We start from the raw sequence: 24,112 nt of genomic DNA on the forward strand, positions 1-24,112 counted from the left end.
AGGTTAAAAAGGCACAAGGAAAAGTATGTCATTAGACTCTTGAGTTTGGAAATAGGACCTCATACAGGACAATTTCCTAAGTGTTTGCATCCGTAAGAATTTTCTCAAGCATCCAGAAACGAAAGGTAGAATAATCTGACAAGCTGACACATGCCTCATCCTCACGCCATGTTGCACAACGCTTTGCTAAAGCAGTACTACCGAAAAACAAGACATGCACCTGTTTTACTTTAAATGATTCCAAAGACAGGCAAGAAAAGCCTGCTGCAAGCTTAAAGGACTTGCCGTGACCCAGATTCGAACCGGGGTTGCTGCGGCCACAACGCAGAGTACTAACCACTATACGATCACGGCACCCCACCATCCACTAGCAAAGATCTTGCTCTCTTCCCAGGCAATAGGCTTGTCAACTGATTGTACGGCACATGACTGGATATATGCATCGGAGGAAAGATGTGCAACAACACTTACCGGATCATAACAAGAGCCTACTGTTACATGATCCACTGTAGGCTTTTTTCTAAAGTACTTGCAAAGTTAAGTAAAAGCTGGAATCAGATTCGTTTTCCCTGTTCGTAGATGTTGTGATTAACTGCACATGTATGTGCAAGGAGAATATAAGTCTTTATTGTAGATACTGGTGCTTAAACTCCTTCACTTACCATGCTCCAAACAAAACAAGGTGAGTCTCTTAGGATATTACGAGCATGTTTCTTATTTAAAAATGATCAATGCCCCGTGTGAGGATCGAACTCACGACCTTCAGATTATGAGACTGACGCGCTACCTACTGTGCTAACGAGGCTCAAGCATGCAGCTAGTTACCTGCCAGCACCACAGGGGATGGCAAGAACCAAAGTAATCTTAGCGAATGTTGGGGAGCGACAAAAGCAGAGGAGCCGAGCCAGCCAGTAGTCGAACCTAGAATCTTCTGATCCGTAGTCAGACGCATTATCCATTGCGCCACTGGCCCACCGGCAAGAAACTGTCAGGTAAAGTGGATAAGAGGACATTTCAGGTCTATGTCACACCAAAATGGGCCTCTTAGCTCTGAAGTAAAGCAAGATCCCAACACCCAAGCTGCACTATTAGAAGTTCCAACAGGATCGCCATTGAAACCCAGCAAAATGTTAAGGCATCACTCTGCTTTCCTCAGCCAGCAAGAAGCTTCCCATACCGGGAGTTGAACCAGGGTCGCCTGGGTGAAAACCAGGAATCCTAACCGCTAGACCATATGGGACTCCAAGGTTAAAAAGGCACAAGGAAAATTATGTCATTAGACTCTTGAGTTTGGAAATAGGCCCTCATACAGGACAATTTCCTAAGTGTTTGCATCCGTAAGAATTTTCTCAAGCATCCAGAAACGAAAGGTAGAATAATCTGACAAGCTGACACATGCCTCATCCTCACGCCATGTTGCACAACGCTTTGCTAAAGCAGTACTACCGAAAAACAAGACATGCACCTGTTTTACTTTAAATGATTCCAAAGACAGGCAAGAAAAGCCTGCTGCAAGCTTAAAGGACTTGCCGTGACCCGGATTCGAACCGGGGTTGCTGCGGCCACAACGCAGAGTACTAACCACTATACGATCACGGCACCCCACCATCCACTAGCAAAGATCTTGCTCTCTTCCCAGGCAATAGGCTTGTCAACTGATTGTACGGCACATGACTGGATATATGCATCGGAGGAAAGATGTGCAACAACACTTACCGGATCATAACAAGAGCCTACTGTTACATGATCCACTGTAGGCTTTTTTCTAAAGTACTTGCAAAGTTAAGTAAAAGCTGGAATCAGATTCGTTTTCCCTGTTCGTAGATGTTGTGATTAACTGCACATGTATGTGCAAGGAGAATATAAGTCTTTATTGTAGATACTGGTGCTTAAACTCCTTCACTTACCATGCTCCAAACAAAACAAGGTGAGTCTCTTAGGATATTACGAGCATGTTTCTTATTTAAAAATGATCAATGCCCCGTGTGAGGATCGAACTCACGACCTTCAGATTATGAGACTGACGCGCTACCTACTGTGCTAACGAGGCTCAAGCATGCAGCTAGTTACCTGCCAGCACCACAGGGGATGGCAAGAACCAAAGTAATCTTAGCGAATGTTGGGGAGCGACAAAAGCAGAGGAGCCGAGCCAGCCAGGAGTCGAACCTAGAATCTTCTGATCCGTAGTCAGACGCGTTATCCATTGCGCCACTGGCCCACCGGCAAGAAACTGTCAGGCAAAGTGGATAAGAGGACATTTCAGGCCTATGTCACACCAAACTGGGCCTCTTAGCTCTGAAGTAAAGCAAGATCCCAACACCCAAGCTGCACTATTAGAAGTTCCAACAGGATCGCCATTGAAACCCAGCAAAATGTTAAGGCATCACTCTGCTTTCCTCAGCCAGCAAGAAGCTTCCCATACCGGGAGTTGAACCCGGGCCGCCTGGGTGAAAACCAGGAATCCTAACCGCTAGACCATATGGGACTCCAAGGTTAAAAAGGCACAAGGAAAATTATGTCGTTAGACTCTTGAGTTTAGAAATAGGCCCTCATGCAGGACAATTTCCTAAGTGTTTGCATCCGTAAGAATTTTCTCAAGCATCCAGAGAACGAAAGGTAGAATAATCTGACAAGCAGACACATGCCTCATCCTCACGCCATGTTGCACAACGCTTTGCTGAAGCAGTACTACCGAAAAACAAGACATGCACCTGTTTTACTTTAAATGATTCCAAAGACAGGCAAGAAAAGCCTGCTGCAAGCTTAAAGGACTTGCCGTGACCCGGATTCGAACCGGGGTTGCTGCGGCCACAACGCAGAGTACTAACCACTATACGATCACGGCACCCCACCATCCACTAGCAAAGATCTTGCTCTCTTCCCAGGCAATAGGCTTGTCAACTGATTGTACGGCACATGACTGGATATATGCATCAGAGGAAAGATGTGCAACAACACTTACCGGATCATAACAAGAGCCTACTGTTACATGATCCACTGTAGGCTTTTTTCTAAAGTACTTGCAAAGTTAAGTAAAAGCTGGAATCAGATTCGTTTTCCCTGTTCGTAGATGTTGTGATTAACTGCACATATATGTGCAAGGAGAACATAAGTCTTTATTGTAGATACTGGTGCTTAACCACCTTCACTTACCATGCTCCAAACAAAACAAGGTGAGTCTCTTAGGATATTACGAGCATGTTTCTCATTTAAAATTGATCAATGCCCCGTGTGAGGATCGAACTCATGACCTTCAGATTATGAGACTGACGCGCTACCTACTGCGCTAACGAGGCTCAGGCACGCAGCTAGTTACCTGCCAGCACCACAGGGGATGGCAAGAACCAAAGTAATCTTAGCGAATGTTGGGGAGCGACAAAAGCAGAGGAGCCGAGCCAGCCAGGAGTCGAACCTAGAATCTTCTGATCCGTAGTCAGACGCGTTATCCATTGCGCCACTGGCCCACCGGCAAGAAACTGTCAGGCAAAGTGGATAAGAGGACATTTCAGGCCTATGTCACACCAAACTGGGCCTCTTAGCTCTGAAGTAAAGCAAGATCCCAACACCCAAGCTGCACTATTAGAAGTTCTTTCAGGATCGCCATTGAAACCCAGCAAAATGTTAAGGCATCACTCTGCTTTCCTCAGCCAGCAAGAAGCTTCCCATACCGGGAGTTGAACCCGGGCCGCCTGGGTGAAAACCAGGAATCCTAACCGCTAGACCATATGGGACTCCAAGGTTAAAAAGGCACAAGGAAAAGTATGTCATTAGACTCTTGAGTTTGGAAATAGGACCTCATACAGGACAATTTCCTAAGTGTTTGCATCCGTAAGAATTTTCTCAAGCATCCAGAACCGAAAGGTAGAATAATCTGACAAGCTGACACATGCCTCATCCTCACGCCATGTTGCACAACGCTTTGCTAAAGCAGTACTACCGAAAAACAAGACATGCACCTGTTTTACTTTAAATGATTCCAAAGACAGGCAAGAAAAGCCTGCTGCAAGCTTAAAGGACTTGCCGTGACCCGGATTCGAACCGGGGTTGCTGCGGCCACAACGCAGAGTACTAACCACTATACGATCACGGCACCCCACCATCCTTTAGCAAAGATCTTGCTCTCTTCCCAGGCAATAGGCTTGTCAACTGATTGTACGGCACATGACTGGATATATGCATCGGAGGAAAGATGTGCAACAACACTTACCGGATCATAACAAGAGCCTACTGTTACATGATCCACTGTAGGCTTTTTTCTAAAGTACTTGCAAAGTTAAGTAAAAGCTGGAATCAGATTCGTTTTCCCTGTTCGTAGATGTTGTGATTAACTGCACATGTATGTGCAAGGAGAATATAAGTCTTTATTGTAGATACTGGTGCTTAAACTCCTTCACTTACCATGCTCCAAACAAAACAAGGTGAGTCTCTTAGGATATTACGAGCATGTTTCTTATTTAAAAATGATCAATGCCCCGTGTGAGGATCGAACTCACGACCTTCAGATTATGAGACTGACGCGCTACCTACTGTGCTAACGAGGCTCAAGCATGCAGCTAGTTACCTGCCAGCACCACAGGGGATGGCAAGAACCAAAGTAATCTTAGCGAATGTTGGGGAGCGACAAAAGCAGAGGAGCCGAGCCAGCCAGTAGTCGAACCTAGAATCTTCTGATCCGTAGTCAGACGCGTTATCCATTGCGCCACTGGCCCACCGGCAAGAAACTGTCAGGTAAAGTGGATAAGAGGACATTTCAGGTCTATGTCACACCAAAATGGGCCTCTTAGCTCTGAAGTAAAGCAAGATCCCAACACCCAAGCTGCACTATTAGAAGTTCCAACAGGATCGCCATTGAAACCCAGCAAAATGTTAAGGCATCACTCTGCTTTCCTCAGCCAGCAAGAAGCTTCCCATACCGGGAGTTGAACCAGGGTCGCCTGGGTGAAAACCAGGAATCCTAACCGCTAGACCATATGGGACTCCAAGGTTAAAAAGGCACAAGGAAAATTATGTCATTAGACTCTTGAGTTTGGAAATAGGCCCTCATACAGGACAATTTCCTAAGTGTTTGCATCCGTAAGAATTTTCTCAAGCATCCAGAAACGAAAGGTAGAATAATCTGACAAGCTGACACATGCCTCATCCTCACGCCATGTTGCACAACGCTTTGCTAAAGCAGTACTACCGAAAAACAAGACATGCACCTGTTTTACTTTAAATGATTCCAAAGACAGGCAAGAAAAGCCTGCTGCAAGCTTAAAGGACTTGCCGTGACCCGGATTCGAACCGGGGTTGCTGCGGCCACAACGCAGAGTACTAACCACTATACGATCACGGCACCCCACCATCCACTAGCAAAGATCTTGCTCTCTTCCCAGGCAATAGGCTTGTCAACTTATTGTACGGCACATGACTGGATATATGCATCGGATGAAAGATGTGCAACAACACTTACCGGATCATAACAAGAGCCTACTGTTACATGATCCACTGTAGGCTTTTTTCTAAAGTACTTGCAAAGTTAAGTAAAAGCTGGAATCAGATTCGTTTTCCCTGTTCGTAGATGTTGTGATTAACTGCACATGTATGTGCAAGGAGAACATAAGTCTTTATTGTAGATACTGGTGCTTAAACTCCTTCACTTACCATGCTCCAAACAAAACAAGGTGAGTCTCTTAGGATATTACGAGCATGTTTCTTATTTAAAAATGATCAATGCCCCGTGTGAGGATCGAACTCACGACCTTCAGATTATGAGACTGACGCGCTACCTACTGCGCTAACGAGGCTCAGGCATGCAGCTAGTTACCTGCCAGCACCACAGGGGATGGCAAGAACCAAAGTAATCTTAGCGAATGTTGGGGAGCGACAAAAGCAGAGGAGCCGAGCCAGCCAGGAGTCGAACCTAGAATCTTCTGATCCGTAGTCAGACGCGTTATCCATTGCGCCACTGGCCCACCGGCAAGAAACTGTCAGGCAAAGTGGATAAGAGGACATTTCAGATCTATGTCACACCAAAATGGGCCTCTTAGCTCTGAAGTAAAGCAAGATCCCAACACCCAAGCTGCACTATTAGAAGTTCCAACAGGATCGCCATTGAAACCCAGCAAAATGTTAAGGCAGCACTCTGCTTTCCTCAGCCAGCAAGAAGCTTCCCATACCGGGAGTTGAACCCGGGCCGCCTGGGTGAAAACCAGGAATCCTAACCGCTAGACCATATGGGACTCCAAGGTTAAAAAGGCACAAGGAAAATTATGTCATTAGACTCTTGAGTTTAGAAATAGGCCCTCATGCAGGACAATTTCCTAAGTGTTTGCATCCATAAGAATTTTCTCAAGCATCCAGAAACGAAATTTAGAATAATCTGACAAGCAGACACATGCCTCATCCTCACGCCATGTTGCACAACGCTTTGCTGAAGCAGTACTACCAAAAAACAAGACATGCACCTGTTTTACTTTAAATGATTCCAAAGACAGGCAAGAAAAGCCTGCTGCAAGCTTAAAGGACTTGCCGGGACCCGGATTCGAACCGGGGTTGCTGCGGCCACAACGCAGAGTACTAACCACTATACGATCACGGCACCCCACCATCCACTAGCAAAGATCTTGCTCTCTTCCCAGGCAATAGGCTTGTCAACTGATTGTACGGCACATGACTGGATATATGCATCGGAGGAAAGATGTGCAACAACACTTACCGGATCATAACAAGAGCCTACTGTTACATGATCCACTGTAGGCTTTTTTATAAAGTACTTGCAAAGTTAAGTAAAAGCTGGAATCAGATTCGTTTTCCCTGTTCGTAGATGTTGTGATTAACTGCACATGTATGTGCAAGGAGAACATAAGTCTTTATTGTAGATACTGGTGCTTAAACTCTTTCACTTACCATGCTCCAAACAAAACAAGGTGAGTCTCTTAGGATATTACGAGCATGTTTCTTACTTAAAAATGATCAATGCCCCGTGTGAGGATCGAACTCACGACCTTCAGATTATGAGACTGACGCGCTACCTACTGCGCTAACGAGGCTCAGGCATGCAGCTAGTTACCTGCCAGCACCACAGGGGATGGCAAGAACCAAAGTAATCTTAGCGAATGTTGGGGAGCGACAAAAGCAGAGGAGCCGAGCCAGCCAGGAGTCGAAACTAGAATCTTCTGATCCGTAGTCAGACGCGTTATCCATTGCGCCACTGGCCCACCGGCAAGAAACTGTCAGGCAAAGTGGATAAGAGGACATTTCAGGTCTATGTCACACCAAAATGGGCCTCTTAGCTCTGAAGTAAAGCAAGATCCCAACACCTAAGCTGCACTATTAGAAGTTCCAACAGGATCGCGATTGAAACCCAGCAAAATGTTAAGGCATCACTCTGCTTTCCTCAGCCAGCAAGAAGCTTCCCATACCGGGAGTTGAACCCGGGCCGCCTGGGTGAAAACCAGGAATCCTAACCGCTAGACCATATGGGACTCCAAGGTTAAAAAGGCACAAGGAAAATTATGTCATTAGACTCTTGAGTTTAGAAATAGGCCCTCATGCAGGACAATTTCCTAAGTGTTTGCATCCGTAAGAATTTTCTCAAGCATCCAGAAACGAAATTTAGAATAATCTGACAAGCAGACACATGCCTCATCCTCACGCCATGTTGCACAACGCTTTGCTGAAGCAGTACTACCGAAAAACAAGACATGCACCTGTTTTACTTTAAATGATTCCAAAGACAGGCAAGAAAAGCCTGCTGCAAGCTTAAAGGACTTGCAGTGACCCGGATTCGAACCGGGGTTGCTGCGGCCACAACGCAAAGTACTAACCACTATACGATCACTGCACCCCACCATCCACTAGCAAAGATCTTGCTCTCTTCCCAGGCAATAGGCTTGTCAACTGATTGTACGGCACATGACTGGATATATGCATCGGAGGAAAGATGTGCAACAACACTTACCGGATCATAACAAGAGCCTACTGTTACATGATCCACTGTAGGCTTTTTTCTAAAGTACTTGCAAAGTTAAGTAAAAGCTGGAATCAGATTCGTTTTTCCCTGTTCGTAGATGTTGTGATTAACTGCACATATATGTGCAAGGAGAACATAAGTCTTTATTGTAGATACTGGTGCTTAACCACCTTCACTTACCATGCTCCAAACAAAACAAGGTGAGTCTCTTAGGATATTACGAGCATGTTTCTCATTTAAAATTGATCAATGCCCCGTGTGAGGATCGAACTCACGACCTTCAGATTATGAGACTGACGCGCTACCTACTGCGCTAACGAGGCTCAGGCATGCAGCTAGTTACCTGCCAGCATCACAGGGGATGGCAAGAACGAAATTAATCTTAGCGGATGTTGGGGAGCGACAAAAGCAGAGGAGCCGAGCCAGCCAGGAGTCGAACCTAGAATCTTCTGATTCGTAGTCAGACGCGTTATCCATTGCGCCACTGGCCCACCCGCAAGAAACTGTCAGGCAAAGTGGATAAGAGGACATTTCAGGCCTATGTCACACCAAAATGGGCCTCTTAGCTCTGAAGTAAAGCAAGATCCCAACACCCAAGCTGCACTATTAGAAGTTCAAACAGGATCGCCATTGAAACCCAGCAAAATGTTAAGGCATCACTCTGCTTTCCTCAGCCAGCAAGAAGCTTCCCATACCGGGAGTTGAACCCAGGCCGCCTGGGTGAAAACCAGGAATCCTAACCGCTAGACCATATGGGACTCCAAGGTTAAAAAGGCACAAGGAAAATTATGTCATTAGACTCTTGAGTTTAGAAATAGGCCCTCATACAGGACAATTTCCTAAGTGTTTGCATCCGTAAGAATTTTCTCAAGCATCCAGAAACGAAATTTAGAATAATCTGACAAGCAGACACATGCCTCATCCTCACGCCATGTTGCACAAAGCTTTGCTGAAGCAGTACTACCAAAAAACAAGACATGCACCTGTTTTACTTTAAATGATTCCAAAGACAGGCAAGAAAAGCCTGCTGCAAGCTTAAAGGAGTTGCCGTGACCCGGATTCGAACCGGGGTTGCTGCGGCCACAACGCAGAGTACTAACCACTATACGATCACGGCACCCCACCATCCACTAGCAAAGACCTTGCTCTCTTCCCAGGCAATAGGCTTGTCAACTGATTGTACGGCACATGACGGGATATATGCATCGGAGGAAAGATGTGCAACAACACTTACCGGATCATAACAAGAGCCTACTGTTACATGATCCACTGTAGGCTTTTTTCTAAAGTACTTGCAAAGTTAAGTAAAAGCTGGAATCAGATTCGTTTTCCCTGTTCGTAGATGTTGTGATTAACTGCACATGTATGTGCAAGGAGAAGATAAGTCTTTATTGTAGATACTGGTGCTTAAACTCCTTCACTTACCATGCTCCAAACAAAACAAGGTGAGTCTCTTAGGATATTACGAGCATGTTTCTTATTTAAAAATGATCATTGCCCCGTGTGAGGATCGAACTCACGACCTTCAGATTATGAGACTGACGCGCTACCTATTGCGCTAACGAGGCTCAGGCATGCAGCTAGTTACCTGCCAGCACCACAGGGGATGGCAAGAACCAAAGTAATCTTAGCGAATGTTGGGGAGCGACAAAAGCAGAGGAGCCGAGCCAGCCAGGAGTCGAACCTAGAATCTTCTGATCCGTAGTCAGACGCGTTATCCATTGCGCCACTGGCCCACCGGCAAGAAACTGTCAGGCAAAGTGGATAAGAGGACATTTCAGGCCTATGTCACACCAAAATGGGCCTCTTAGCTCTGAAGTAAAGCAAGATCCCAACACCCAAGCTGCACTATTAGAAGTTCCAACAGGATCGCCATTGAAACCCAGCAAAATGTTAAGGCATCACTCTGCTTTCCTCAGCCAGCAAGAAGCTTCCCATACCGGGAGTTGAACCCGGGCCGCCTGGGTGAAAACCAGGAATCCTAACCGCTAGACCATATGGGACTCCAAGGTTAAAAAGGCACAAGGAAAATTATGTCATTAGACTCTTGAGTTTAGAAATAGGCCCTCATGCAGGACAATTTCCTAAGTGTTTGCATCCGTAAGAATTTTCTCAAGCATCCAGAAACGAAATTTAGAATAATCTGACAAGCAGACACATGCCTCATCCTCACGCCATGTTGCACAACGCTTTGCTGAAGCAGTACTACCGAAAAACAAGACATGCACCTGTTTTACTTTAAATGATTCCAAAGACAGGCAAGAAAAGTCTGCTGCAAGCTTAAAGGACTTGCCGTGACCTGGATTCGAACCGGGGTTGCTGCGGCCACAACGCAGAGTACTAACCACTATACGATCACGGCACCCCACCATCCACTAGCAAAGATCTTGCTCTCTTCCCAGTTAATAGGCTTGTCAACTGATTGTACGGCACATGACTGGATATATGCATCGGAGGAAAGATGTGCAACAACACTTACCGGATCATAACAAGAGCCTACTGTTACATGATCCACTGTAGGCTTTTTTATAAAGTACTTGCAAAGTTAAGTAAAAGCTGGAATCAGATTCGTTTTCCCTGTTCGTAGATGTTGTGATTAACTGCACATGTATGTGCAAGGAGAACATAAGTCTTTATTGTAGATACTGGTGCTTAAACTCCTTCACTTACCATGCTCCAAACAAAACAAGGTGAGTCTCTTAGGATATTACGAGCATGTTTCTTATTTAAAAATGATCATTGCCCCGTGTGAGGATCGAACTCACGACCTTCAGATTATGAGACTGACGCGCTACCTATTGCGCTAACGAGGCTCAGGCATGCAGCTAGTTACCTGCCAGCACCACAGGGGATGGCAAGAACCAAAGTAATCTTAGCGAATGTTGGGGAGCGACAAAAGCAGAGGAGCCGAGCCAGCCAGGAGTCGAACCTAGAATCTTCTGATCCGTAGTCAGACGCGTTATCCATTGCGCCACTGGCCCACCGGCAAGAAACTGTCAGGCAAAGTGGATAAGAGGACATTTCAGGTCTATGTCACACCAAAATGGGCCTCTTAGCTCTGAAGTAAAGCAAGATCCCAACACCCAAGCTGCACTATTAGAAGTTCCAACAGGATCGCCATTGAAACCCAGCAAAATGTTAAGGCATCACTCTGCTTTCCTCAGCCAGCAAGAAGCTTCCCATACCGGGAGTTGAACCCGGGCCGCCTGGGTGAAAACCAGGAATCCTAACCGCTAGACCATATGGGACTCCAAGGTTAAAAAGGCACAAGGAAAATTATGTCATTAGACTCTTGAGTTTAGAAATAGGCCCTCATGCAGGACAATTTCCTAAGTGTTTGCATCCGTAAGAATTTTCTCAAGCATCCAGAAACGAAATTTAGAATAATCTGACAAGCAGACACATGCCTCATCCTCACGCCATGTTGCACAACGCTTTGCTGAAGCAGTACTACCGAAAAACAAGACATGCACCTGTTTTACTTTAAATGATTCCAAAGACAGGCAAGAAAAGTCTGCTGCAAGCTTAAAGGACTTGCCGTGACCTGGATTCGAACCGGGGTTGCTGCGGCCACAACGCAGAGTACTAACCACTATACAATCACGGCACCCCACCATCCACTAGCAAAGATCTTGCTCTCTTCCCAGGCAATAGGCTTGTCAACTGATTGTACGGCACATGACTGGATATATGCATCGGAGGAAAGATGTGCAACAACACTTACCGGATCATAACAAGAGCCTACTGTTACATGATCCATTGTAGGCTTTTTTCTAAAGTACTTGCAAAGTTAAGTAAAAGCTGGAATCAGATTCGTTTTCCCTGTTCGTAGATGTTGTGATTAACTGCACATATATGTGCAAGGAGAACATAAGTCTTTATTGTAGATACTGGTGCTTAACCACCTTCACTTACCATGCTCCAAACAAAACAAGGTGAGTCTCTTAGGATATTACGAGCATGTTTCTCATTTAAAATTGATCAATGCCCCGTGTGAGGATCGAACTCACGACCTTCAGATTATGAGACTGACGCGCTACCTACTGCGCTAACGAGGCTCAGGCATGCAGCTAGTTACCTGCCAGCACCACAGGGGATGGCAAGAACCAAAGTAATCTTAGCGAATGTTGGGGAGCGACAAAAGCAGAGGAGCCGAGCCAGCCAGGAGTCGAACCTAGAATCTTCTGATCCGTAGTCAGACGCGTTATCCATTGCGCCACTGGCCCACCGGCAAGAAACTGTCAGACAAGTGGATAAGAGGACATTTCAGGCCTATGTCACACCAAAATGGGCCTCTTAGCTCTGAAGTAAAGCAAGATCCCAACACCCAAGCTGCACTATTAGAAGTTCCAACAGGATCGCCATTGAAACCCAGCAAAATGTTAAGGCATCACTCTGCTTTCCTCAGCCAGCAAGAAGCTTCCCATACCGGGAGTTGAACCCGGGCCGCCTGGATGAAAACCAGGAATCCTAACCGCTAGACCATATGGGACTCCAAGGTTAAAAAGGCACAAGGAAAATTATGTCGTTAGTCTCTTGAGTTTAGAAATAGGCCCTCATGCAGGACAATTTCCTAAGTGTTTGCATCCGTAAGAATTTTCTCAAGCATCCAGAGAACGAAAGGTAGAATAATCTGACAAGCAGACACATGCCTCATCCTCACGCCATGTTGCACAACGCTTTGCTGAAGCAGTACTACCGAAAAACAAGACATGCACCTGTTTTACTTTAAATGATTCCAAAGACAGGCAAGAAAAGCCTGCTGCAAGCTTAAAGGACTTGCCGTGACCCGGATTCGAACCGGGGTTGCTGCGGCCACAACGCAGAGTACTAACCACTATACGATCACGGCACCCCACCATCCACTAGCAAAGATCTTGCTCTCTTCCCAGGCAATAGGCTTGTCAACTGATTGTACGGCACATGACTGGATATATGCATCGGAGGAAAGATGTGCAACAACACTTACCGGATCATAACAAGAGCCTACTGTTACATGATCCACTGTAGGCTTTTTTCTAAAGTACTTGCAAAGTTAAGTAAAAGCTGGAATCAGATTCGTTTTCCCTGTTCGTAGATGTTGTGATTAACTGCACATGTATGTGCAAGGAGAACATAAGTCTTTATTGTAGATACTGGTGCTTAAACACCTTCACTTACAATGCTCCAAACAAAACAAGGTGAGTCTCTTAGGATATTACGAGCATGTTTCTCATTTAAAATTGATCAATGCCCCGTGTGAGGATCGAACTCACGACCTTCAGATTATGAGACTGACGCGCTACCTACTGCGCTAATAAGGCTCAGGCATGCAGCTAGTTACCTGCCAGCACCACAGGGGATGGCAAGAACCAAAGTAATCTTAGCGGATGTTGGGGAGCGACAAAAGCAGAGGAGCCGAGCCAGCCAGGAGTCGAACCTAGAATCTTCTGATCCGTAGTCAGACGCGTTATCCATTGCGCCACTGGCCCACCGGCAAGAAACTGTCAGGCAAAGTGGATAAGAGGACATTTCAGGCCTATGTCACACCAAACTGGGCCTCTTAGCTCTGAAGTAAAGCAAGATCCCAACACCCAAGCTGCACTATTAGAAGTTCCAACAGGATCGCCATTGAAACCCAGCAAAATGTTAAGGCATCACTCTGCTTTCCTCAGCCAGCAAGAAGCTTCCCATACCGGGAGTTGAACCCGGGCCGCCTGGGTGAAAACCAGGAATCCTAACAGCTAGACCATATGGGACTCCAAGGTTAAAAAGGCACAAGGAAAATTATGTCATTAGACTCTTGAGTTTAGAAATAGGCCCTCATGCAGGACAATTTCCTAAGTGTTTGCATCCGTAAGAATTTTCTCAAGCATCCAGAAACGAAATTTAGAATAATCTGACAAGCAGACACATGCCTCATCCTCACGCCATGTTGCACAACGCTTTGCTGAAGCAGTACTACCGAAAAACAAGACATGCACCTGTTTTACTTTAAATGATTCCAAAGACAGGCAAGAAAAGCCTGCTGCAAGCTTAAAGGACTTGCCGTGACCCAGATTCGAACCGGGGTTGCTGCGGCCACAACGCAGAGTACTAACCACTATACGATCACGGCACCCCACCATCCACTAGCAAAGATCTTGCTCTCTTCCCAGGCAATAGGCTTGTCAACTGATTGTACGGCACATGACTGGATATATGCATCGGAGGAAAGATGTGCAACAACACTTACCGGATCATAACAAGAGCCTACTGTTACATGATCCACTGTAGGCTTTTTTCTAAAGTACTTGCAAAGTTAAGTAAAAGCTGGAATCAGATTCGTTTTCCCTGTTCGTAGATGTTGTGATTAACTGCACATATATGTGCAAGGAGAACATAAGTCTTTATTGTAGATACTGGTGCTCAACCACCTTCACTTACCATGCTCCAAACAAAACAAGGTGAGTCTCTTAGGATATTACGAGCATGTTTCTCATTTAAAATTGATCAATGCCCCGTGTGAGGATCGATCTCACGACCTTCAGATTATGAGACTGACGCGCTACCTACTGCACTAAAGCTGGGGAACAATAGTCTGCTTTCCAGTGGGAAGAAGAAAAAATGGAGGGAAGAAGGGGGAAGAAGGAGGAAGAAGGGAAAAGGAAAGAAAGCGAGAAAAAGAAAAGTTAACCATCGAGCAAAAACTGAAAAATGAATTGTTTCTGCCTCTTTAAAAAAAACTGCGGTGTTTATTTCGTTGAATATGTTTCTTTTTTATTATTATTGTCATTTTCTGAGCTAAAGGGAAGATCGGGGCAGATACAAAGGTCGCAAGTTCAAATCCCGGTGTGCTATCAAAGAACAGCAGCTTAGATTTTAAATGTAACTAAAATTAACTGAAACTTTAAAGGCATTTAAACAAATGTTTTCCCATACACCAATCTTAATTTACTGTTAATTTATTATTTAATTAATTTATAATATAATTATTATATTATAAATTAGTAAAACAGGTATACCACAATGTTCTATATAGTGTAAAAGGTATACCACAGTGTTGTATATAGTGTAACAGGTATACCACAGCATTGTATATAGTGTAACAGGTATACCACAGCGTTGTATATAGTGTAACAGGGATACCACAGCGTTGTATGTAACAGATATACCACAGTATTGTATATAGTGTAACAGGTATACCACAGCGTTGTATATAGTCTAACAGGTATACCACAGTGTTCTATATAGTGTAACAGGTATGTCACAGCGTGGTATATAGTATAACAGGTACACCACGTTTTATATAGTATAACAGGTATACCACAATATTTTACATAGTAAAACAGATGCTACAATATTTTATATATTTTAAAGGTATACCTTAATATTTTCCATAGTATAAGAGGTATACCACAATATTGTATATAGTATAAAGGGGTATACCACAATAATTTAGATAGTGTAAAAGGTATACTACAATATTCTTTATAGCATAACAGGTATACTACAATATTTATATAGTATAACAGATACCACAACATTTTATATACTTGCAGTTGGTTTTTATTATATGTTTTTTTTTACAAACAAGAGAATTGAATAACTAACTGAATTTCAAAGGAAATTTATTTGAATTTACACTCAAAAGTGTAATTATTTTTACCAACAGAGACATTATCAAACATTTAACAAAAAATGTTAGGAGTCCAGCTTATTTTACTCTATAAATAACATGACGGAGAGAAAAATTGTCAGCAACAACAACAAAAAAACAAACAAACTAAATACAGTTAAATGTACAGTGTTTAGGTATGGTCAAAATACAGTTAAATGTACAGTGTTTAGGTATGGTCAGCTTTTCTCTTTTTTGTCTCCTCAAGCCACTTTTCCCGAGACATTGTCTCTGTATTAGGGCAATATATTTTCCCTTTATACTGACTGTGCCCTGTTGTCTCAGTTCTGAACTGCCCACACTTGCGACAGGAGTTTGCCTCCACTCTCCTTTTATTAAACCTGGCCTTGGATGTGGATTTCTTTGTAGTACACATGGATGGGGTTGGTGCAACCGATGAAGCTGTTGTAGCTGTTGTCTGGGCAACAGTACTCACAGACGAGACAGGGAAGGATACAGGTATGGTAAAAATGGAAGACAAAGGAGGGGAAGGCTTAAATATCACTGCTGGCTGACTTAAAGTTGTAGTGGTTTGCAGAGAAAATGTTTGAGAAGACGGGACAGTTGAAGGCTTTGGAAAAAGTTTCCTCTGAGCACACATCTTCTGACGTGCAGAAGGTGGTAAGAAGTGGTCATCTGTTGATGCAGCTCGTTTTTTACACTTTGCCTGCCCTACTGTGCTTTGTGGCAAGTGGTACACATGTTGAACACCTGGTGGTGGAGGAGCAACAGCAGGGCGAAGATTTGCAGGCTGAAGAGGCTCAGTGGCAACAGGGACAGAAGATGGCAGGTTTATCCCTTGCAGCACTAACTGAACATCCTGTTTCTTGACTCGTTTGTTGTACCATTGGTTCAGGGTGGTTGAGTTGACTTCCACTAGCTGAAGAGTGGTGCTTTGCATAACAGCACCATTACCCAGGATAAGCTGTCGGATTTTGCTGTAGTCTTTTAGAATCAAAGCCCACCTTGACAAAGTCACCTGCCCTTGTTTTTTTGGGCTCCTGTGTATTCCACAGAGCTTGACAAAAATGGCTTCCAACAGACGGCAACAGTCTGGCCACTGGGCAGGAGAACCAGAGGAGCTCAGAATGCAGCGTTTTAGGCTCTCCACACCAGGGGTAAACTCTCTTTTTTTCTTTGGTGACCTGAACCTGCCTGTGGTGAGCCGGTCCTGATAACGAGCAGCAAAAGCTACACGCTGCTGGTCATATGGTAGCAAATTTTGCCAAAGGCCTATAATGGTACTAGCCTGTTGGTTGGTTATTATCAGACTTGTTTCACTGCGAAGACCCACTAGGTACTCAGCAAGGCTGTCCACACGGTCCATCCCAGGTATGTTATGGTCATCTACAGCCTGCAATAACAAATAAACCCATTAAGATTAGTGATGGTTGAGAAAGAGCAAATGCAAACCACATTAATAAATATTTCTTACTCAATTTTTATAGAATTGATAGCTTATTTTCTCAGTGTGAAGTAACTGTTTGCTTACCAGTTGCTCTACAGGCTCCTCTGTAGTGGCATCGGTGGTGGCAGAGACTGACGCAAGTGGAGCAAGGGGCATGAAGGACGCTGACATCTGTGCAACTGGAGCAGGAGCCACGCAGGAGGCAGAGGACTGTATAAGTGCAGGAGGAGCCACGCAGGAGGCAGAGGACTGTGTGAGGGCAGGAGGAGCCACACAGGAGGCAGAGGACTGTGTGAGGGCAGGAGGAGCCACGCAGGAGGCAGAGGACTGTGTGAGGGCAGGAGGAGCCACGCAGGAGGCAGAGGACTGTGTGAGGGCAGGAGGAGCCACGCAGGAGGCAGAGGACTGTATAAGTGCAGGAGGAGCCACGCAGGAGGCAGAGGACTGTGTGAGGGCAGGAGGCGCCACGCAGGAGGCAGAGGACTGTGTGAGGGCAGGAGGAGCCACGCAGGAGGCAGAGGACTGTGTGAGGGCAGGAGGAGCCACGCAGGAGGCAGAGGACTGTGTGAGGGCAGGAGGAGCCACGCAGGAGGCAGAGGACTGTATAAGTGCAGGAGGAGCCACGCAGGAGGCAGAGGACTGTGTGAGGGCAGGAGGAGCCACGCAGGAGGCAGAGGACTGTGTGAGGGCAGGAGGCGCCACGCAGGAGGCAGAGGACTGTGTGAGGGCAGGAGGAGCCACGCAGGAGGCAGAGGACTGTGTGAGGGCAGGAGGAGCCACGCAGGAGGCAGAGGACTGTGTAAGTGGAGCAACAGGTGGTACAGAACACTGGTGTGGTGAGGGAGAAGAAATGTGAGTAGCAGGCAGCAGAGGTGATGGTGGATACTGTGAGAGCACAGATGTTTGTTCTGATGGTGGCACAAGCAGAAGGCCAATGGAGGGTGAGGTCACAGCTGGGATGGTGATGGTAGCAGCCAATGGATCAGCTAAAATGTTATCCAGGATGGGAAACACAGGCTCATCAAAACCCTCATCTAGGTGTTCATACTCCAAGGCAATGTCCTCTAATAACTCATCTGTCTCTTCAGTTTCCTTCTCCATCTCTGGAAAAGAGTGCCCAGTCTGCTCATACAAGTAGTCTATACCAATTAATTCTCCTGTAGGAACAAATACACAGGAACCAGAGTTGTGTTAAGATTTGGATATTTAAAAAAATATATACACATTGTCTTCAGTTACTTGGACTTGAAACATAACATTTGGCATTTTACATTTGGGACTGCTTGTTGAACTAATCTACTTTTATTTCTGATGGAACTTCTCTTTAATAAATAGTACAAACATTGATGTATCTTGAATGGTTGATGTAAAATAAGATAAAGTTGGGTTGTTACTCTGCAAATAGTATAACTTAAAACAAGCTCAATAACATGTTAAATTAAGAGAATGGACCTTGAGCTGGGTAACATAAATACTTTGACATTAAACAGTTTGGAGTGTTTTAAGTTCAGAATAACTTACCAGTGTACTGTGTGGGTGGCTGAAAGGATGGGACAAACCTCCGCCCAAGCACTTTCAGAGAGCTGTTGTTCACACTGTGAAGCAGGTCCCCAGAATAACATAGAAAAGAGGGAGGTTTGGATGCCACAGACTCCACACTCCTGTTATGATTCCACCTGTTAAGACCCTCCAACAGGTACAGCTGAAAGTTGAGACTGTTGGCCTGTGTACCTTAAAAATACACATACATTTTAATCAAACAGTTTAACCATCGCAATGCTAATTTGTTCTTTGCTAACAGTAAATGTCTTTTAATTATATTGCCACAACTCACCTGGGATGAATCTGTTGAGGTGCAGGTGGAAGGATTCCAGGGATGTAGAGCCTCTTGCACATCTGTACCTGGTTAGTACAATGCCTTCCACTGTGGTGTTCCCTATGTCAGTGTACAGTGGTACACCTGGTACATCCTGAATGCACTTTACATGCCTCTGCTGCACACGCCATATGTGCTCCATTCTGACATTGTCCAACAAAGGGACACCCATTTGGTCTCTGCCCTTCTCTCCCATCAGCTCCTGCAGGAGTGTTTGAATGAGGAGGATTGTGGTCTCCTCACCCCGTGTCCTTCGTCTGCAGTACTGGGCCAGCTCATCTTTTGTGATGTTCCTGTCCACCATTGCACTGGTCACCCCAGGAACACCCTCTTTTTTAAGCTGTTTCCTCTTTGCCAAGCGCAGCAAGGCAACATCATTTGGGTCCCATTCAAAAATGCACGAGGACAGTCGGGCCATGAACGTGGGGTACAGAGGATGAGCGTCAGTGGTACAACCGACAGCCAGGCGCCTCATAAAATGGTAGATGTCCAGTCTGACAGTGAGGTCTGGCCAACCGCTAAACCTCTCCTCCAGTTTAGTCTGCCCACCTGTGTCCTTGCAGCAGCCAGAGTCCACATACAAGAGCTTTGGTGGCACCATGGCTGCCTGGGAGTATCTCTTGATGAGACCTTTGACCATTGCATCCAATCCTGGCCCCTCTTGCGCAGTGAGCACACTGATGAGAATTTGACCTCTCTCGTTGCTGACAGAGGTCATCCACTGTGCTGTCCCCTTGGCTGGACCAGCAAGCTTCCTTGTGATCTAACAAAACAATAGGACATAAGATTGCATTGCATCAATAATCAGCCATTGTTAAATGGGAATTGTTAATTAGTAGAGAAACCTACTGAATCTCACTGATTTAACATATGGTGATAGAAAGGAGAGGTTATATCTGCAGTGCAAATAAAGCCATTTCATTTGCTATTCAAAACCACCAGTAAACCTACAAGTGTTTTGTGTGTTGATCATAAAATAGAGGTAATTTTAGAAGCAAATAAAATTTCAAACAGCAAAGCCAAGAACAATTCTGACTCCACACATTTCTTTAGAACAGAGCATTTCACACACAAAAACCCTGAGTGGAATTTTATCTAAATGTTACACAGTAATGATCTAATACCTTTTTAGTGGAGTCCATTTTTAAGATGGATCCAAAAATGGACGTAATGGAAGCCTTGATGTGGTCGACTCGACTCATTATGTCCTTTCCGTAGACTGTAAGAAGCCATCTTTCTGTGGGGACAGCAATCGGCTCTGGGGGCTCTTGAAAAACCACAGGAAAAAGGCTGGGATGCGCTACAAAAGATTCACACTCCCCAAAATATCTGGCAAGGCGAATCAACCACTCCTCACTGTGATTTTCTTTTAGCTGCTTTAGGAGACGATTGCAGCTGTTCCCCAATGTCCTCTCTCTCATCAGACGGATGACCCTAATATCACAAGCATACCTGCAAAACAAGACAGACAACTATTGTAGAATTTTGTCTGAGGTAAATTTAAAGTTGTGCTCAGAATGTAACTGACAGTCTGTGCTACTTACTTTCGTGTGAGGATGATTCGGAACTCTGACCGGTGAGGGACATCCAGTTGGTCCAGGACGGTCTTGCTTGTTGACAGATGGGTGACTTTACAAAAATTGCAACGGAGAGTCTCGGTCACCATCAGGTAATATCTGTCAATGTCCAAGACATGTCGCACTCTTTTATGGATTCCGCAACCAGTCAGCTGCTTGCCGCAGTCTGGGCACTGCAACCTGACCTTCCACAGGTGGTATGGCATCCACACAAGAAGACGATGGGTGAAGAAGGGATCTGGTGTGGGCACCTGATGGTAAATCAGAGCTGGTGTAGGTGGCTCATACCATAGCTTCAGGCCACTTCTAAGTCTCTGATTCCCCCACAATGTGGATGCTATCCATTTCTGGTCTTGTAGAGGGATGTTTTTCTTCATCTCTGCTGGCAACCAGAAATCATTGAAACCAGAAGATGACAGAGCAGGAGATTGAGAAGGAGTCTGAGGGACAGGTGGGACAGCAGGTACAACAGAGGGAAGACTGGATAGAGTGGTTTCCACACTGGGGCAGTCATCTGATGCACAGCTGGTGGTAATGGATTCACTCTGTTTCACACATACACACATTAAAAAAGGGATAATTAAAAATATATTAAGGCAACAAAGACAAACCACATCCTAATTTAGACACTGAAACTTACAGAAACGGTGGACACAGAAGACATCGACAAGGTGGATGGCTTCCTCCTTGCAGAGGTAGATAAAGAAGGAGGCAAGGAAAAAGGGGATGTGGTCTGGATGTAAGTCTTGGGACTGCATGATTGCTGCAGGGCAGTGGATGTGGCCCTGGCAACAGCAGGACTGGTGAATGCAGGTGGGCCAGCTGTAGTAGTGTCAGTGGCATGATCCTAGAGAACAGATTTTACATCAACAACAGTTTATAGCGAATTATACTGACAGCTCAAATTATGCTATGATATAACAAACATTTACATTCTCTAAACCAGTGTTCTCCAATCTTGGCCGGTATGCTTTCTAAACTACCAGCAGCACTACTTGCTTAATCGGCTAGTCTCAGCCTTTAAACAGTTGGTTATATAGGACATGTCATTGCTTGGTTGAAATAAAAACATACACCCTGACTGGCCCTTTACAGATCGGAGTGGTGGCCCATGCACTAAACCATACCTTAGTTGGAGGCCTGGCCTGACTAAGCACTGGTTTTGCTGCAGCGACATGCTTTCCACCAAAACGAGATGGTTTAAACTGAAGAAAGAAAAATAAATTAGAGCAATTTAGTCCAAGTGGTATCATATAAACATCTTAATTTTAAAAAAGCAAAAAACATTTGATCATACAAATGATCATACAAATATAATGACCATTGTTTTTCTTAATTTTACACTGATAGAGATTTGACTACATTAATTAATACATTAATTAATGTGTAGAAATTAGTAGAAATGTAGAAATTTCACTAATTGGGAACAGAAAAAGAAAATCGTATTGTACCACATGGGAGTACTTAAAACTGGTTTGAGTAAGAACGCTCTTTCAATAATAATTCCAGCAAAATTTGTCTACCAAAAACTGAAGAAGACCCTTTTTAAGGGTAAAAAACAAACATAAAAAGTAAGAAGGGAATACTTCACTCACTATTTGTCGCTGGGAAACTGTGAGTGTGGGTAAAGAGGGGCTGGAACACACAGGTTGTCTTGATGTGCATGGCACAGTAGATGTATGTTCACTAGTGGTCTAAAGAAATACATTAAAAAAAGTACAACCATTAAAAATCACTTAAATACATAATACATGCTTTTCTGCTCATTATATCCACCTATTTCCACACCTTTACACAGTGGTACCCGCACACACAGCTCTGACGACCCCCAAAAATTGACGTCTGTTGTTTGAGCTGTGCTGGACACTTCTCTATCTGCAAGAAATTCCAATAGGACAATTTACTGACTGCATTGTTAATTGTGCTGTAATGTAGCTAGCATTAAAACCAATTGTTAAAGGACAGTAATGTACCAAAACGTGTATGTGCCGTAATTAAATAAATCATTACAAAATGTAGAATTCTGGCTTCATACTCTTACTGGACTTGATTTGTGATTTCATTAGCCACTGTAGAACAACATACATGTAGATTGACACTATGTGAGCTTGTAGGCAGACACTGAGGGGCCAGGAAAGTCACAAACAGGACAAAAGTGTGAGGCACATGCATTAACTGGCATTAATTTATGTGTCCCATAACCATATTTATGGGGCTCTAGTCATTAATGTACAGTACAGTAAATGAAATGGTCAGTCAGTGTATAACTGTATTAACTGGCATCTTAATTTATGTGTCCCATAACCATCTTTATGGGGCTCTAGTCATAATGTACAGTATAGTAAATGAAATGGTCAGTCAGTGTATAAATGTATTAACACATTAAGTGTATAACACATTAATTTAATTCTATATTGTGTGACCTAAAATCACGTGGTACTCACTGAATAATCTATAGGGGGATTCCACTGTTTATGCATAATCAAATGGTTCAGAGTCCTTCAGAGCAGTGTTCTAGAGAAACCAGTGCAAATCTAAATATATAATAGAACTTAATATGTATATATTAGATATGTTTACGAATATAATAATAATATTTTAATAAGCATGATAGGTATTAGACGCGTTTGATGCGTCAAAATGACTTTGTTACAACAATTTATAACAAATTAATTAACACACTGAGAAAATGTGTTTAATAATAAAAACAAATAGGTAGAATAGTCTCTTTTGTCACGTTTCTATAAACCGTTCAGACTGTCTATACAAATAAAACTACAAAACTATCTTAAACACGTAAAAATCCCTACATCGCAGCCTTGATTTATTATGTGTTTAATGCTTGCCTTTTGATAGAGCTCATGCCATTTCTTTTGCCTCGGGGCTGGCCTGTTCCCCGCCTCCGAGGGCCAAACGCCCGTACCAGCGAAGGTCTTTAGCCTGGCCACCCACTCCTCATCACCCATCGCTCGGTGTTTTTTTTTAGATGCCATATTATTCCAATATTACCAACGGAGCTAGCTAGCTAAATAAACTATTTTCAAAAAAGATAGACAGCTAACTAGATAGTTAGATCATTTTTTTCACCTATAACTGTTGAAGGGATGTGATTGGTAAGAAAAGGAGAGGCGGCATGGATTTTGATTGGTCAGAAATGGAGTGGTGGAGAAACATTTAATTGGTTAAAAATGGACAGAGCGTCAGGCAATCGCTGCGATTTGATTGGCAAGAAATGGAGACCCGCCAAGGTTTTTGATTGGCAAGAAATGGACGGGTTATCTGAGGAGCAGATTTCATTGGTAAGAAATGGACACTGTGCCGTGAGCTGATTGGAGAAAAATGGAAGCGGCTTTGGAAGAACAGTGACACGATTGGCGTGCTGGAAGCCGGCGCTTGTGTTCCAGGTAGCGCCAACGAGGCTCAGGCATGCAGCTAGTTACCTGCCAGCACCACAGGGGATGGCAAGAACCAAAGTAATCTTAGCGAATGTTGGGGAGCGACAAAAGCAGAGGAGCCGAGCCAGCCAGGAGTCGAACCTAGAATCTTCTGATCCGTAGTCAGACGCGTTATCCATTGCGCCACTGGCCCACCTGCAAGAAACTGTCAGACAAAGTGGATAAGAGGACATTTCAGGCCTATGTCACACCAAAATGGGCCTCTT

At 44.4% G+C, this 24,112-nt stretch overlaps 2 protein-coding genes and 39 non-coding genes across 41 annotated transcripts; all 41 read right to left on the bottom strand.

Annotated features, from left to right (window-relative positions):
• Positions 1–732: 732 nt before the first annotated feature.
• Positions 733–805, bottom strand: trnam-cau (transfer RNA methionine (anticodon CAU)). The gene has a single exon. It is a non-coding gene; the product is annotated as a tRNA-Met (tRNA).
• Positions 806–1,168: 363 nt separating this feature from the next.
• trnae-uuc (transfer RNA glutamic acid (anticodon UUC)) lies at positions 1,169–1,240 on the bottom strand. Its single transcript has one exon. It is a non-coding gene; the product is annotated as a tRNA-Glu (tRNA).
• A 287-nt stretch (positions 1,241–1,527) lies between these two features.
• On the bottom strand, positions 1,528–1,599 carry trnah-gug (transfer RNA histidin (anticodon GUG)). Its single transcript has one exon. It is a non-coding gene; the product is annotated as a tRNA-His (tRNA).
• A 378-nt stretch (positions 1,600–1,977) lies between these two features.
• On the bottom strand, positions 1,978–2,050 carry trnam-cau (transfer RNA methionine (anticodon CAU)). Its single transcript has one exon. It is a non-coding gene; the product is annotated as a tRNA-Met (tRNA).
• A 95-nt stretch (positions 2,051–2,145) lies between these two features.
• On the bottom strand, positions 2,146–2,218 carry trnar-acg (transfer RNA arginine (anticodon ACG)). Its single transcript has one exon. It is a non-coding gene; the product is annotated as a tRNA-Arg (tRNA).
• Positions 2,219–2,413: 195 nt separating this feature from the next.
• On the bottom strand, positions 2,414–2,485 carry trnae-uuc (transfer RNA glutamic acid (anticodon UUC)). The gene has a single exon. It is a non-coding gene; the product is annotated as a tRNA-Glu (tRNA).
• A 288-nt stretch (positions 2,486–2,773) lies between these two features.
• On the bottom strand, positions 2,774–2,845 carry trnah-gug (transfer RNA histidin (anticodon GUG)). Its single transcript has one exon. It is a non-coding gene; the product is annotated as a tRNA-His (tRNA).
• A 378-nt stretch (positions 2,846–3,223) lies between these two features.
• Positions 3,224–3,296, bottom strand: trnam-cau (transfer RNA methionine (anticodon CAU)). The gene has a single exon. It is a non-coding gene; the product is annotated as a tRNA-Met (tRNA).
• Positions 3,297–3,391: 95 nt separating this feature from the next.
• trnar-acg (transfer RNA arginine (anticodon ACG)) lies at positions 3,392–3,464 on the bottom strand. Its single transcript has one exon. It is a non-coding gene; the product is annotated as a tRNA-Arg (tRNA).
• Positions 3,465–3,659: 195 nt separating this feature from the next.
• trnae-uuc (transfer RNA glutamic acid (anticodon UUC)) lies at positions 3,660–3,731 on the bottom strand. Its single transcript has one exon. It is a non-coding gene; the product is annotated as a tRNA-Glu (tRNA).
• Positions 3,732–4,018: 287 nt separating this feature from the next.
• On the bottom strand, positions 4,019–4,090 carry trnah-gug (transfer RNA histidin (anticodon GUG)). Its single transcript has one exon. It is a non-coding gene; the product is annotated as a tRNA-His (tRNA).
• A 378-nt stretch (positions 4,091–4,468) lies between these two features.
• trnam-cau (transfer RNA methionine (anticodon CAU)) lies at positions 4,469–4,541 on the bottom strand. Its single transcript has one exon. It is a non-coding gene; the product is annotated as a tRNA-Met (tRNA).
• A 363-nt stretch (positions 4,542–4,904) lies between these two features.
• trnae-uuc (transfer RNA glutamic acid (anticodon UUC)) lies at positions 4,905–4,976 on the bottom strand. The gene has a single exon. It is a non-coding gene; the product is annotated as a tRNA-Glu (tRNA).
• A 287-nt stretch (positions 4,977–5,263) lies between these two features.
• Positions 5,264–5,335, bottom strand: trnah-gug (transfer RNA histidin (anticodon GUG)). The gene has a single exon. It is a non-coding gene; the product is annotated as a tRNA-His (tRNA).
• Positions 5,336–5,713: 378 nt separating this feature from the next.
• Positions 5,714–5,786, bottom strand: trnam-cau (transfer RNA methionine (anticodon CAU)). Its single transcript has one exon. It is a non-coding gene; the product is annotated as a tRNA-Met (tRNA).
• A 95-nt stretch (positions 5,787–5,881) lies between these two features.
• trnar-acg (transfer RNA arginine (anticodon ACG)) lies at positions 5,882–5,954 on the bottom strand. The gene has a single exon. It is a non-coding gene; the product is annotated as a tRNA-Arg (tRNA).
• A 195-nt stretch (positions 5,955–6,149) lies between these two features.
• Positions 6,150–6,221, bottom strand: trnae-uuc (transfer RNA glutamic acid (anticodon UUC)). The gene has a single exon. It is a non-coding gene; the product is annotated as a tRNA-Glu (tRNA).
• Positions 6,222–6,958: 737 nt separating this feature from the next.
• trnam-cau (transfer RNA methionine (anticodon CAU)) lies at positions 6,959–7,031 on the bottom strand. The gene has a single exon. It is a non-coding gene; the product is annotated as a tRNA-Met (tRNA).
• Positions 7,032–7,126: 95 nt separating this feature from the next.
• On the bottom strand, positions 7,127–7,199 carry trnar-acg (transfer RNA arginine (anticodon ACG)). The gene has a single exon. It is a non-coding gene; the product is annotated as a tRNA-Arg (tRNA).
• Positions 7,200–7,394: 195 nt separating this feature from the next.
• Positions 7,395–7,466, bottom strand: trnae-uuc (transfer RNA glutamic acid (anticodon UUC)). Its single transcript has one exon. It is a non-coding gene; the product is annotated as a tRNA-Glu (tRNA).
• Positions 7,467–7,753: 287 nt separating this feature from the next.
• Positions 7,754–7,825, bottom strand: trnah-gug (transfer RNA histidin (anticodon GUG)). The gene has a single exon. It is a non-coding gene; the product is annotated as a tRNA-His (tRNA).
• Positions 7,826–8,204: 379 nt separating this feature from the next.
• On the bottom strand, positions 8,205–8,277 carry trnam-cau (transfer RNA methionine (anticodon CAU)). The gene has a single exon. It is a non-coding gene; the product is annotated as a tRNA-Met (tRNA).
• A 95-nt stretch (positions 8,278–8,372) lies between these two features.
• Positions 8,373–8,445, bottom strand: trnar-acg (transfer RNA arginine (anticodon ACG)). The gene has a single exon. It is a non-coding gene; the product is annotated as a tRNA-Arg (tRNA).
• Positions 8,446–8,640: 195 nt separating this feature from the next.
• On the bottom strand, positions 8,641–8,712 carry trnae-uuc (transfer RNA glutamic acid (anticodon UUC)). Its single transcript has one exon. It is a non-coding gene; the product is annotated as a tRNA-Glu (tRNA).
• Positions 8,713–8,999: 287 nt separating this feature from the next.
• On the bottom strand, positions 9,000–9,071 carry trnah-gug (transfer RNA histidin (anticodon GUG)). Its single transcript has one exon. It is a non-coding gene; the product is annotated as a tRNA-His (tRNA).
• Positions 9,072–9,449: 378 nt separating this feature from the next.
• trnam-cau (transfer RNA methionine (anticodon CAU)) lies at positions 9,450–9,522 on the bottom strand. The gene has a single exon. It is a non-coding gene; the product is annotated as a tRNA-Met (tRNA).
• Positions 9,523–9,617: 95 nt separating this feature from the next.
• Positions 9,618–9,690, bottom strand: trnar-acg (transfer RNA arginine (anticodon ACG)). The gene has a single exon. It is a non-coding gene; the product is annotated as a tRNA-Arg (tRNA).
• A 195-nt stretch (positions 9,691–9,885) lies between these two features.
• Positions 9,886–9,957, bottom strand: trnae-uuc (transfer RNA glutamic acid (anticodon UUC)). The gene has a single exon. It is a non-coding gene; the product is annotated as a tRNA-Glu (tRNA).
• Positions 9,958–10,694: 737 nt separating this feature from the next.
• trnam-cau (transfer RNA methionine (anticodon CAU)) lies at positions 10,695–10,767 on the bottom strand. The gene has a single exon. It is a non-coding gene; the product is annotated as a tRNA-Met (tRNA).
• A 95-nt stretch (positions 10,768–10,862) lies between these two features.
• trnar-acg (transfer RNA arginine (anticodon ACG)) lies at positions 10,863–10,935 on the bottom strand. Its single transcript has one exon. It is a non-coding gene; the product is annotated as a tRNA-Arg (tRNA).
• A 195-nt stretch (positions 10,936–11,130) lies between these two features.
• On the bottom strand, positions 11,131–11,202 carry trnae-uuc (transfer RNA glutamic acid (anticodon UUC)). The gene has a single exon. It is a non-coding gene; the product is annotated as a tRNA-Glu (tRNA).
• Positions 11,203–11,939: 737 nt separating this feature from the next.
• On the bottom strand, positions 11,940–12,012 carry trnam-cau (transfer RNA methionine (anticodon CAU)). Its single transcript has one exon. It is a non-coding gene; the product is annotated as a tRNA-Met (tRNA).
• Positions 12,013–12,107: 95 nt separating this feature from the next.
• Positions 12,108–12,180, bottom strand: trnar-acg (transfer RNA arginine (anticodon ACG)). Its single transcript has one exon. It is a non-coding gene; the product is annotated as a tRNA-Arg (tRNA).
• A 194-nt stretch (positions 12,181–12,374) lies between these two features.
• On the bottom strand, positions 12,375–12,446 carry trnae-uuc (transfer RNA glutamic acid (anticodon UUC)). The gene has a single exon. It is a non-coding gene; the product is annotated as a tRNA-Glu (tRNA).
• Positions 12,447–12,734: 288 nt separating this feature from the next.
• On the bottom strand, positions 12,735–12,806 carry trnah-gug (transfer RNA histidin (anticodon GUG)). The gene has a single exon. It is a non-coding gene; the product is annotated as a tRNA-His (tRNA).
• Positions 12,807–13,184: 378 nt separating this feature from the next.
• On the bottom strand, positions 13,185–13,257 carry trnam-cau (transfer RNA methionine (anticodon CAU)). Its single transcript has one exon. It is a non-coding gene; the product is annotated as a tRNA-Met (tRNA).
• Positions 13,258–13,352: 95 nt separating this feature from the next.
• trnar-acg (transfer RNA arginine (anticodon ACG)) lies at positions 13,353–13,425 on the bottom strand. Its single transcript has one exon. It is a non-coding gene; the product is annotated as a tRNA-Arg (tRNA).
• Positions 13,426–13,620: 195 nt separating this feature from the next.
• Positions 13,621–13,692, bottom strand: trnae-uuc (transfer RNA glutamic acid (anticodon UUC)). The gene has a single exon. It is a non-coding gene; the product is annotated as a tRNA-Glu (tRNA).
• Positions 13,693–15,736: 2,044 nt separating this feature from the next.
• Positions 15,737–17,408, bottom strand: LOC125787776 (uncharacterized). The gene is made up of 2 exons (XM_049472466.1): positions 17,083–17,408; positions 15,737–16,944 (listed from the first exon to the last, which is right to left on the bottom strand). Exons 1-2 carry the CDS (start codon positions 17,167–17,169, stop codon positions 15,760–15,762), a joined length of 1,272 nt encoding a protein of 423 aa, XP_049328423.1. The 5' UTR covers positions 17,170–17,408; the 3' UTR covers positions 15,737–15,759.
• Positions 17,409–19,625: 2,217 nt separating this feature from the next.
• LOC125787778 (uncharacterized) lies at positions 19,626–23,191 on the bottom strand. Its single transcript, XM_049472468.1, has 6 exons — positions 22,240–23,191; positions 22,047–22,145; positions 21,579–21,656; positions 21,092–21,298; positions 20,419–20,996; positions 19,626–20,326 (listed from the first exon to the last, which is right to left on the bottom strand). The coding sequence occupies exons 4-6, from the start codon at positions 21,113–21,115 to the stop codon at positions 19,966–19,968; spliced, it is 963 nt and encodes a 320-aa protein (XP_049328425.1). The 5' UTR covers positions 21,116–21,298; positions 21,579–21,656; positions 22,047–22,145; positions 22,240–23,191; the 3' UTR covers positions 19,626–19,965.
• Positions 23,192–23,966: 775 nt separating this feature from the next.
• trnar-acg (transfer RNA arginine (anticodon ACG)) lies at positions 23,967–24,039 on the bottom strand. The gene has a single exon. It is a non-coding gene; the product is annotated as a tRNA-Arg (tRNA).
• Positions 24,040–24,112: the final 73 nt, after the last annotated feature.

Source organism: Astyanax mexicanus, chromosome 25, assembly GCF_023375975.1.
Source record: "Astyanax mexicanus isolate ESR-SI-001 chromosome 25, AstMex3_surface, whole genome shotgun sequence".
Lineage (NCBI taxonomy): Eukaryota > Metazoa > Chordata > Actinopteri > Characiformes > Acestrorhamphidae > Astyanax > Astyanax mexicanus.